At 49.1% G+C, this 12,482-nt stretch overlaps 1 protein-coding gene across 34 annotated transcripts in view; it reads left to right on the top strand.

Annotated features, from left to right (window-relative positions):
- The window catches only part of DYSF (dysferlin), a 209,874-nt gene that overhangs the window by 62,774 nt on the left and 134,618 nt on the right, over positions 1-12,482 (top strand). For 33 of the 34 annotated variants that reach the window (XM_044392323.3, XM_044392349.3, XM_026483173.4 and 30 more), the window contains 2 exons: positions 4,775-4,901; positions 6,656-6,759. In XM_044392323.3, the coding sequence (XP_044248258.2) occupies positions 4,775-4,901; positions 6,656-6,759 (231 nt within the window). Of the gene's footprint in view, positions 1-4,774; positions 4,902-5,703; positions 5,764-6,655; positions 6,760-12,482 lie in introns of those variants that run through there. The other variant, XM_044392385.3, reaches the window with a different exon arrangement.

Here is a 12,482-nt window from a genome sequence, read left to right on the forward strand (position 1 = left end):
CACAACTTTAGTTTTTCTGATTTTAAAAAAATACATGAGATTGTTAGAAATGTAGAGAACGTGCAAAAGTATCAATAAAAAGTGAATCGCTCATAGTTTCCACCACTCAGAGACAGCCGGGATTCATACGTTGTTGCATATCCCCCCAAAAGGATGCACATGTGTATTTTTCTATTTTTTTAAAAATATTTATTTATTGGGGCACCTGAGTGGCTCAGTTGGTTAAGCATCTGCTTTCGGCTCAGGTGATGATTTCAGGGTCCTGGGATCGAGCCCCGCATCGGGCTCCCTGCTCAGTGGGCAGTCTGCTTCTCCCTCTGTGCTCTCTCTCTCAAATAAATAAATATTTTTTAAGATTTTATTTATTTATTTGAGAAAAATATTTATTTATTTGAGAGAGAGAGAGAGAGAGAGAGAGCACACATGAGCGGGAGGGGCAGAGGGAGAGAGAATCTCAAACCTACTCCGTGTGAGCATGGAACCCAATGCAGGGCTCGATCTCAAAACCCTGAGATCACGGCCTGAGCCAAAACCAAGAGTCGGACGCTTAACCACCTGAGCCACACAGGTGCCCCATCTATTTTTTATTGCTTTTTAAAATTGAGATATAATTGACATATAACATGACATTAGTTTCAGGCATACGATGTAACGATTCATTATTTGTAGAATTGTGAAGTGATCATCATGATAAGTCTAGTTAACATCCATCGCCTTATGTAGTTTCAAACTTTTAAGATCTCTTCTCTCAGTAACTTTCAAGCATGCCCTGGAGTATCATTAACTAGAGTCCCCGCGCTGTGCATTACATCCTCATGACTGACTTATCTGATGACTGGAAGTTTGTACACATCGACCCCCTTCCTCTACTCCCCTCTCCCCCGCCTCTGGCAACCACCAATCTGTTGTATATTGTTCTGAATTTTATCGCCAAAGAGTATACCATTGTCATCTTTACATACCAGTAAGTCAAGTTCAAGTTGGAGAGGGGAAGAATGAGGAAGGCGTGCAGACTTGGGGACATGTCAGCATCTTTGTCTGTTTGGCAAGAAGAGAGAAGGTTGGGAATAGCCGTGGGAGAGGAATGAAGGGTTAATTCCAGGTGAATGGAAGGATTTCCCAGCAGACCCGAGAGTGCCCGCTCCGGTTGGCAGCTCGGTGGTAGAGCCTCATGCTACTCAGTGGCCGGGAAGCAGGCTGGCGGATGGCAGAGGCGCTGGGCATGGGCAGGGCAGGACGAGCCAAAGCACAGGGCCGAGGTAGCCTGGGCATTGGGGCTTGGCTGGTGGTGCCCAGTGGGGAGGGTGCAGGAGTGCAAGGCTTAGAGCGGGTGAGGACGGAGAATAGGGAAGGGCTAGGGAACGCACATTTATTGAGCACCTGCTGTGTGCCAGGCTGTGTTGAGAACCCTGCTCTGTGTGAGTGGGAGGTTGGAGGAGGCAGATAGTTTGCAAGCTGGGTTTCAGTGGTCAAGGTTTTGCTAGAGGAAAGGCTCTGGGCGGCTGGAGGTTCCAGATGAGGCCATGCCTCCAGCAGCTGAGGGGGGAAGATGAAGGAGCTGCAGGTGGAGGAAGGTAAATGTGTTGGTGAGTGACTTGACCACGTGGAGGTTGATTATCTTATGGGAGGACTGGAAATCAAATAGGCAAGTGGTGAGGCAGGCACTGAAGTCATGAAGGAAAGGTGAGCACGTGTTCTTGGCTTGGTGGATGGTGTCAGTGAGAACGAGGGGAGAGAGTGGCACATATGGGTGATGGCTACTTCCAGATTAAAGACATGGTGGAGTGATGGTGGGTGCGGGTGCAAGGTGTGGCCTTCTCTTCCCAGCCTGGGATCACCAAGAGGAGAGGGAGAGGCAAGAGTGGGGAAAGCGGATCTCTGGGGGAAGAGTGGTGGGAGGCAGAGCGCAAGTTCTATGGTGATGTCAGGAATAGGAGTTGGCTGAGGCCAAGGGCTCAGGAAGCCACAGTGGAGAGGGTTAGGGGATGGAGAGCCCAGGATTCTGTGCTGTGCAGGGGGCTGATGAAGCTCCAGTGGACAAGCCCGACCCAAAGGCACCTGTCCCCCTCTCTCATCTCATATAGTCCCATCCTGTCCTTTGGTAGCATGTCTTTCCAGACGTTGCGCCATCTTGCTCCTTCTCGTGGCATCTCTGAGCCTATTACCCTTTTCTAAAACATTTCTTCCTCTTCTTCCTATTAATTGGAACCTTGCTTTTTCCTGATGAAGCCACTTCTTTTGAAACCAACTCAGACAGAAGCCACTACTTTCTGCTCCGACTCTCCGTGGGTTCTGGAATGGGAGGAGCAGCCATCTTTGGTTTCCCACTGCAGACTCCTGGCCAGCAGCTCTTCGCAACTTCAGCACTGCCTCCTCCTTTGATTAAAGGCTGCTTTGCTGGTTGTTTCTCGCTCTTCTGGGCTGTTACCTACCCCTGGCACAGGCAGAGCTGGTCCAGAAGCATCCCTGCTTGCAGATTCTCATCTTCGCCATTGTCCTGAGGTATGAGCCACCTCAGCCACATCAGCCACTGACATCTGATTTTATTTCCTTTGAGACTCTGAGCTCAGAAATCCTTCTCTCCACCACTCTCTGCCTTTTTCCTCCCTCACCCCTGCTGAATGACAGTCCTTCCTCCCTGGCGTTACAGCCCCCCAATCCCTGTTGGTTTTCCCAGTCCCCTTAGTGCCCTCCTGCCACGCTCTCCCCTCCCCCAGCCTGGTCCCCATCCTCCATCACAACTCTCACCATGTGCTTCCTGGCCCCATAGTAGGGGTCTCCTGCCACACCTCATGACCCCACCATCCCCCACTGTCTCCACCACTCCTTGGTCAGTTTTGGTGGCAGAAGTTTGAAGGTGCTGGCGAGATGAACATGGGTGCTATCAGCCTCTTCTTTTACTTGGGTGTGGTTTACTCCTTGCCCCATTTGCCACAGTGACTGTTTCCAAACTTTGCTGTCTTTCCTAAGCCTCAACCTCTGCCTTCTGAGAGAAGCAGAGCTGCACAGTGGGGAATGATGTGAGCTCCTGGAGCTCTGGAGGTCCTCATCCCTCACTTCATTTGTCTTTCCTCCCTTCCCCGTCTTCCTGCCTCCTTTGCCTTGTGCTCAAGTGCTCCGCCATCTTGTTCTCCCTGCTCTTCCTGGTGTCTTCTCTTCTGCCCTTAGATCTGTACCAGGCTCAAGATTTCCCTACCTTCAGACACCCTCACCCACTTCACTCATTTCTCCCCACCCCTTTTCTCCAAGCGGCTTGCAGCTTGCGTCCAGTCATGACCAGCTTCGTCAAGGAGCATGCCTGCTTGCTCTTCTCTACTCCCCTACCAGCTGCTCATTCCTCCTCATCTTCACGAGGATTCCCGCCACCTTCCTTTCCTGAAACCACTTGCCGGAGGCTCACCATTGCCAACCTCCTGGGGCTCTTCTTTGCTACTAATCTGCTCTGTTCCTCCACAGCCGTTGATTCCAGAGCCCATGACTTATTTCAAACTCTCTTCTCCCTCAGCATTGATGAGTCTCCTGATTCTCTCTCTCTCTCCCTCTCTCTTTTTTAAATATGGATCCTTCAATTCAGTGGCTCAATAAAATTCCCTTGCTTGGCCTCTTTGCTGTGTCCTTGACCCTCACTTTCGAGGAGCCCATCTCTGTCCACGTGAGACTCCTAAATTGCTCCTCTCCAGCTCGGATCTTCAGAACTCCAGACAGTTTCAGTTGCTTTGTAGTAAAGCCACATGAACATGTCCCTTAGGCCCTTCTAACTTAACATATGAAAACCCAGGATCAGCCGCTGTGCGCTCCTCACAACTGCTCCCATCCTGTGGTAATGACATCTTTGGAAATGGCACCGTCATCCACTCAGTCTCCCAAGCCAGAGAAGCCTGATTTCATTCCTCATCCCTCAGTCCCACATCTGTCAGTCCATATGCAAGCGGTTGGTCAGTCTTGTTGGCATGACCACCTCAGAGCATGCTTCTCTCTCCCATCCCAAGACCAGAGTCCAAGGTCACTCTCCCTTCACATCTCCCCTGGGCCCCTGTGTGAATTAAGATATGGGTTCAGCTGCTGTAACAAAGGTACCTTGAATAATAGGTGTTAAGGAGGATAGAAGTTTCTCTCCCTCATAAATGCCTGGGGAGGCAGTCCAGAGCTGGCATGGTGTCCCCACAATGACCAGAGACCCAGGCTCCTGGTCTTAGCCCTCTTGTCTTCGTCATGAGGCTTCCATCTCATGGTTCAAGATGGTTGCTCTGGTTCCCATCACTGGGTCTGTATTCCAGCCAGTGGAATTGCGTAAAGGTGGGCTTTCGCTGTGAGATGGTGAGCTCCATGGGGGCAGGACCTCTGTTTGTCTTGTTCACTGCTGCATCCCTCCCCCTTCAGCACAACCCAGTCGTCATTCACTGACACGGAATACTTGATGAGTGAACGAACACATGTTATTGAAGACAGGCCAGCTTAGACCTGTCACTTCTGCGCTCTTGTAATAGGTAGAGCAGGGAGGAGACCAAGGTTCTTGAATGCCCGTCACGTGCATTTACACATTATTGAAGTTGATTTGCCCAGCAGTCTGCAAGGTCGGTGTTACTCTTTCCACTGTCCAGGTCAGGAAGCAGAGTCTCGGGGTGGGGTGGGGGAACCTGCCTGAGATCACACATTAGTAAGCAGCAGGAAGAGATCTACTTTTCTTCAAAATGCGCCATTTAACGGTGTTGGTTGAAGAAGGGAAAATATTGTGCTCACGAACTCTTGAGGAATCGTATTTGGTTGCTTGTAGCTGGAGAGAAAGGACCCCTCTGAAGACAAAGAGGACATCGAAAACAATCTGCTCAGGCCAACTGGCGTGGCCCTTCGAGGAGCCCACTTCTGCCTGAAGGTCTTCAGAGCTGAGGACTTACCGCAGAGTGAGTCTGGCATCCTCCCTGGGTTGGAGGCCCACGACTGAGATTGGGAGCGGGTCCCCTGGGCTGGGGAAGAAGTTGCTAGATGGTGGAAGGGCTCAGTGTCTCCACAGATGAAAAACATCCATCCGCTTGGTGAGTCATCATGCCAGTTTGCCTGGGACTGTCCCCGTTTCAGCACCGACAGTCCCCCATCCTGGGAGACCCCTCCATCCCTGACCAAATGGGGCAATGGATCACTCCAGGTGTGGCCATGTCTTCATCTTCCCAAGGGAGACTGGGTGGCCCCTGCCTGGTTTCTCCCAGTGACTGTCCTGCACCGGCCCCACCTTGTGGGCTCGTAAATGCTGGGGGAATTATGCTGAATATTTTAGAGCTGTGGGTGTCAATCCAGGCTGCACATTAGAACCACCTGGGGACCTTTAAAGGCGTACAGACGCCGGGGCCCCTCCCCCAGTGTTTCACATTGACTGGCTTTGGAGTAGGGCTCACACACGGGTCGTTTTTAAAGGGTGAGCCCCTGTTTTGAAGCATATATTAGCCTAATCAAGTGTTTCTGTCCATAGCAGAGTCAGTGAGAGCGTTTGCAACTTAGGTCCCTGTTTATAAGTATTGCATAAAGCTAATTATTTGAGGTTTTGCTCAGCCCTTTGACTAATGACTCAATAAAAGGAATGTATTCCTTCTGTACAGGCTTAATTGTACCCAAATCACGGGGAAAACCTTTAAGAAAGTAATGGTTATTAAATGGGCATTAAAATACATGCTTAATAAGATTCTTCATTTATTTGTTGAAACTATGAAGAAGGGAGGCTGGCGAGCTCCCACAGGAGGCTGGTGTAATAGAAATGTTTGCTTTGTCAAGGTGAATGTGCTTTATATTTAATTCTCTGCAATCTTGTTTAAATCTAGATAAAATGAAATAGGTGGGTAAATAGGATATAAATATTTGCTAATTGTTGTTACCTGTTGTATTCATGTAGATAGCAGCTGGTGTATAATCTATAACTGTCCCCTCCTCTCATTCATATACACATAGGTATCTATACATGCCATAAGTACACATATGCATCTATCTGTATACACATTTATACATAATATGACTAATTCAGTAAAATATTCTTTTGAAGCAGCATAGACTAAAAATTCTTTTTTTTTTTTTTAAAGATTTTATTTATTCATTTGACAGAGAGAGAGAGAGAGAGCACAAGCAGGGGGACTGGGAGAGGAAGAAGCAGGCTCCCTGCCAAACAGGGAGCCCGATGCGGGTCTGGATCCCAGGACCCCAGGATCATGACCTGAGCCGAAGGCATATGCTTAACCTTAATTTTTAGCTGCTGCTAAAAATTCTTAAAAAAATAAAAATAAAAGCAGACTTGATTTATTGGTTCACATCAGGTCAATCACTGTGCTAATGGACATGAAGGAAATGTCAAATAGGCACCAATGATGGGATATTATTATAACACCTTCCAGTCCTTTTCTGGATTGTTAACTGCCCTTAGTGATGTAGATTGCTAATCAGTCAATCCATCAGTCGTGTGGTGGACCTGTTCAGAAAGTCCTTGAGAGCAGGGGCCCCTGACCACAGCTGTTTGGGCAGTGCCCTCAGGGGCTGCTGTTTGGGGAGTCCCCAGGCTGAGGGGTGCCACAGCGTCTCTCTCAGGGAGTCCCAGCCGGTCTGGAGACAGGTAGGTGGAAAGTGAGGTTTGGGAGGTTGGACAGCAGGCGGGCACTGACCAGCATGTTCTCCCCAGTGGATGATGCCGTGATGGACAATGTGAAGCAGATCTTCGGCTTTGACAGTAACAAGAAGAACTTGGTGGATCCCTTCATGGAAGTCAGCTTTGCGGGGAAAATGGTAAGGAGTCAGGAAGCAGGAGGATTCTCTCGGGAGGGTGACCGCTGGCTGTCCCCACGGATGGGTGCTAAGCACAGGCTGCCGTTGGTGCGGCCTATCAGAAGGTGCACCTTGGGGGGGGAGGGGGACGCACCGTGAGACCCTCCCCCAGGCCTGGCTCTCCGGGGTTGCCATGCACACACATGTGGATGGGTCTGCTTGGGATATCTGGGACAGACACATAAGTGAGAGACACGGGGACAGAGGTTAGATAGAAGAGTGTTTGGGGGAAAATTAAGCACTAGCGTGGAAACCAGATGTGAAGGCGTAAAGATAGGGAAACTTAAAAAATGATAGAAACATAATCATTTTAAAGCAGTTGTGGCAGAAGTTGAGTGGAGAAAGTCCACTCCGTGGGGGCCCTAGGGATGACTCATGCCTCTCTTCCTTGCAGCCTGTCTTCTGCCCAGAGGAGGCTGTTGCTGTGGGTTCTGTGGGCCCCCTCCCTCCAGCCCACCCCAGGCAGGCCCTCCCCAGCCTCCTTTGGCCCTCAGACAGGCTCTCCCTGGCTTCATTCTTCAGCCTTACCCCTCCACAGAGGACTCCCACAGCTGTTTCACTCTGACCCCCCTTCAGCCCCACACCTCCCCAGTCCTCTGTACATCTCTGTCTGCTGCCCTTGGGCCCTGCAGAACGTGGGCCTGCCTTGATCCTTCCCTTTTTTGACCTCCTTACATCAAACATGGCACCCCTGCTTTTTATTTCAAACATGTCCCAAGGCCCTTCCCTCTCCTCCACCCACTGTCATCTCTTCCCAAGATCACACAGCAGCCTTGGGTTCATTCTCTTCTCTGGGTTCTCTCCATAAAAGGCCCCAGAATAATTAGCCTAAAACAACTCTGTTTGTACAACGAAGTTCAAACCGCATAATCCAGCTGACCAGGCCCTGCACTGCTGAACTTTCTCGCCGCATCTCCCAGGGCCGAAGTCCGCTCTTACGGCATTTGTGCGAGTGAGAAAATGGCGCCCCCTGCCGGGAACACGCAGCTCTGCAGCCCCGGCTCGGAGCGCTGGGTTGGGCGGGGTTTCAGCCACAGGCGCTCCCTCCCCGCACCCTTGGGTGCGGACAGACTGCACAGCTCCCAGGGCGGCCTTGTGTCTTGTCTGCCCTGCCTCTTCTTTCCCTTCGTGGTCACCCCTCTAGCCTTTGCCCGTGCCTGTGCCCTCCCTGCCCGCTCCCCACAAAGTCCAGCATCTTTCAGTGTCCAGCTTCCCTGCCCCCACGGGACCGGGGCACGAGTTCAGTTCTCAACTCTCCACGGTGTCCTAGGCCCTCTTTTAGCCTGTTTTCCATTCCATTCCGGTCGTTGTTAGCATCTGTTTCTCCGACTCGTGGGCAAGAACCCGATCTTATTTAGTCCGTTAACCTCAAAGCAGAGACTGTGGTGGAAATGGTGGGAAAATGACAGATCAGGTGGGTACAGACTGTCCACACGCCCCCCCCCCCCCCCGCCGCTTCCAGAACCCCCTGGGGTGGGGGTGGGGGGCCCTGAGATGTGTCCGGACTGCAGGGAGTTGGCAAGGGTGGGGTCAGGGCCCTCTGAGGTTGTGCCAACCTTGTGGAGAGCTCCACCTGACGCCGAACCAGGGCTGGGAGAGTTGAGTCAGATGGCTTGGAGGTTGATAGGGAAATTGGAACTGGGCAGGGCAGAAGGGCTGAGAATCTGAGTTGGGTACCGCAGGGTGGGCACCCGGCAGTCTGCTCCCGCTTTGCTCCCCCGGCAGAGGTGGGGAGGGGAAGACAACCCGCAGGTGTTATAGGACGATTGGAGAGAAGTTTCAAAAATTTGCAATAAACACTAAAAGCTCAGGGTGGTGATGGAGGTGGGGTGGGTTCCCATTCACAGAGCACTGTGCAATTTTCCTTTCACTTAATCTGTTCTTAGATTCGTTTTGAAAAGGAGGGGCATCTGCCAGCCGGTCCCACCAACGAAGGCCGGCCCTGAGGTGGGGGTGGGGCGAGGGAGAGGGGGGTGTCTTGTCTGATGCCCAGACTCACTCCCCACCTCTTGTTTCTTTTCTTCTTGTATTACTGATACACATGTTTACTAAGACATTAAAAATTACAGAAAAAAGTAAATAAAATTACCCATAATGCACCATACAAAGTTCATTTTTAGTGCCTGTCTTTCCAGTTTTCCCCCTGTGTGTAGGTAATAGACATTTTTTTTCCGACTCTTCCTTTTGAATATTTTAAAACATCAAGAAAAGTTACAAGAGGTATTCAGTGAACGCCCTGCCCACTGGTATGACCCCCACTTAGAGGAAGCAACTGCTAACATTTTGTTGCATTTACTTTCCATATATAGATACTTGGCTTTTTTTCTGGCTGAGTCGTTTGAAACCTAGTTGCAGACTTTATTCCTAAAGGCTTCAGCAGGCATTCTGAGAAAAAGAAAATTCTTTGTAACTTCAGTAACATTATCACACTTACGAGATTAACAGTCATTCCCTAATAGTGGCAGAATCCGGCTCATATAAATTTTCTCTGGTTATCCCCAAAATGTCCTTTGGAGATGGCTTGATTTTGTGCTGATCTAAGACCCAACTAGAATTCATACTCTGCCTTGGGTCCTTAGGCCTCTTCAGTCTCTTCTGTAACAGCCCCTCCTGAACTTCCCCACCCACCCCAACAATTTTTCTCGCCCCTTGACTTTTTGAAGTGCCCAGGCCATTTGCCCATGTAAACTGGAAATCAGTTCTTGAGACCAGATTAGCTTCAGATTCAGTATTTCGGCAAGAATGTGTCATAGGTGATGTTGTGTGTGTCCTGTTGCATCACAACAGGAAGCGGTGTGAGGCTGTCCCACCGCCGGTGATGATTATCTGGTCATTTGCTCAAGATGGTGTCTCCAGATCTTTCTCTTGTCAAACTGCACGCTCCCTTTTGTACTTCGCCAGGTATCTCTGGTTGGTATCTTGGCGCTGTGTGCATATCTTGTTTCTGAGCAACTTCTTCCCTAATGGTCTATGCAGCCATTGACCTCCTTGCCTCAATACGTCATTTACTTGGGGTTGCAAAGTGGTGATTTTCTCATTATCATTCCTTCTCTCTTTATAAGTTGTTTTCTGGAAAGAAGAACTTTCCTCCCCCTTAGTCCCTTTGTGTATTACTAGGGGCCTCAATACTTTTTATTAATTCAGTGTGTTAAAGTCAGTCATTACTGTGTTGGATGTATGAACTGAAGTTGGCCCGTGAGGGCCCCTTCAAGATGGCGCCTCCATCCGGAGCCTATTTCAGGGTCTCAGTGAAAATGTATGTGGAGAGGTAACTTGGATCTTAAGCTCTCTCACACTGACGTGTAAATGCTCATTGTGGGTCCTCACCCAAGTGCAGGTCCTCACCTAAGTGCAGTGTTAGTTTGGGCTTGGCATTGGGGTCTGATGCCCTGTATCTAGCTTCAGGAGGGATTGTAACAGAAGCAATGAAGGCGAGAAGGAAGAGGGAAGGTGTGGCTGGACAGGCTTGCGGGACACTTCCTCCAAAGACTGGGATAAATTTCCCAATTTGACAGGTAGGGAAATCATGTCTCAAAATTGTTTTTATTTTTGATTTCACATTCCCCAAAATGGTAGGGTGTTTTGATGGTGGGGAGAACCAACATGACGTGCCTTCAAATTTAATGGCTTTTCTGGGAGCCAAGTCTCAGAGCTCCAGGGCTCCTGGCTGCTCCTGGGTCCTCGAAGGCACCTTGATCTCCCAAGGTCTTTCTGTTCTGAGATGCCCTTGGCTGGCCCTGGGGGTTTTTCTAGGTAGGTGCAAATGTCTGTGGGAGGAGATGGAGCTAGGGGACCTGGCCAAAGCAAGGGACTATGTAAAGCTGATTGGTGACTGGGCTTCTGCAAGTAGCTACACCCTCCCCCCTCCCATTTTCCCCCTAGAAGGAAGGGGCTTATTGTGACAGAGGCAATTGAGCCCCTCCCTTCTGAAGGCTTCAACCTGTTGGACTTCCCTGGTGGTCCCTGGATCTTTGTGTCACCCTCTCTCTTCTCCAGCTACCCTTCCTGCCTGTCTCATTCTGCCTGTCCCTCTCCCTCAGCCTGCCTGCGTGTCACTTTTTCTCACTACAACCTAATCTGGAGTCCTGGGGTTTTGTCCTCCCTGTGCCCACCCACCCCAGCCTGGCGCTCATTGCACTTCCTCTCACGGACACTTGGTGGCACTATTATCCAAGATGTGAACCGTACCTGATTTTACACACACACACACACACACACACACACACACACACTTCTTGGTGAGAGGGAAAGGAGAGGTGGGGAGAGGATGGGAGACTTTAAAACAACTTTTTTTCTGAATGCAAGAAGAAAACCTATAGATTATTAAAAAATGGAAAAAAAATCAGAGAAAATCAAGGAAAATGAAAAAAAAAAAAAACAACCTAACCATATTTCTGTATCTCCCATCACTGTGGAGATAACCACTGTTAACATTCATGTGTATTTCCTAGTAGTATGTTTTTCTCTCTACTGCTTTCCACTCCCAACCCTCCCCTCTCCCCCACTGGAAAAAGATTGGATTCAGATGAAGTTGGTTTTCGTTATTCATGGATTCTATATTTGCAAATTCACCTCCTTGCTATAATCTATTTGTAGTCCTAGAATTAATACCCGTGGTGCTTTCATGATCATTTGCCGACTGTGCAGAATGACTGACGCACTAAGTTAGACCAGGATGAGTCTGCCTGTTTGTTTTGGTTGTCATCCTGTAAAGAAGTGTCCTTTTCTTGGTCTCCCTGGTGTCATGTTTTTCACATTTTGGTGCTTTTTATGTGATTTTGCTGTTTAAAATGCCCCCCTAGAGTGTGCTGAAGGGCTGTCTGGTGTTCCTCTGTGCAGAAAGGCCGGGATGTGCCTTAGGAGAGAGGATGTTAGATGAGCTTCATTGAGGCATAAGTTACAATGCTGCTGACCTCGAGTTCAGTGTTCAGGAATCAACAGTGTATATTAAATAAGATGTCCTTGACCAGAAGCACACACGACACAAGGTTATGTGTTGACTATTTAATGAAAGTGTGCTGACAGAGGCTGGTAGGAACCTAACCCTGAAATGCCCCCAGAGCAATGGTTTCATATTCACGAATTCAGGGTTCTTGGTGATTTGTAGAATGTGTAACTACCATCAGGAACCAGAATCAGCTGCATTTTCTCTTTGGTAACCCGTTTTCATAGGGCAGTATTTTCTTAGGTTATTGAACAGCCTTTGGAATAAATTTTTGAGGCACAGCATGGTGTCTTGACTTCCAGGTTGCAAAGTGGTCATCATCAGTTTACTTAGCACTCATCGTCTCATATAGATACAAAAAAGGGAAGAAAAACATGGGTTTTCCCTTGTGAGAGAACTCTCAGGAGCTACCGTCTTAACTCTCAGATATACCTTACGTACTCTGCCATATCGTCATCGTGCAGTACGTTACATCCCCAGGACTCACCTGTTTCAGTTAATAATATAACTTGGACTTTCCTATCCTAGAGCAGTGGTCATTCTTTTTAGAGCTGCATTGTGTGGATGGACCATCATCTGTTTAATCCGTCCTCTGTTGGTGGACACGTGGGTTGTTCCATATCCTCGATACTTCAAGCCGCGATGCAGTGAATAATCTCGTTACGTGTCGTTCGGCACAGATGCAAGTGTTTCTGTAGAATAAATGTCTAGAGGTGGAACTGGTAGGTCAATTTGCAAT

This window comes from Ursus arctos, unplaced genomic scaffold (genome assembly GCF_023065955.2).
Source record: "Ursus arctos isolate Adak ecotype North America unplaced genomic scaffold, UrsArc2.0 scaffold_8, whole genome shotgun sequence".
Lineage (NCBI taxonomy): Eukaryota > Metazoa > Chordata > Mammalia > Carnivora > Ursidae > Ursus > Ursus arctos.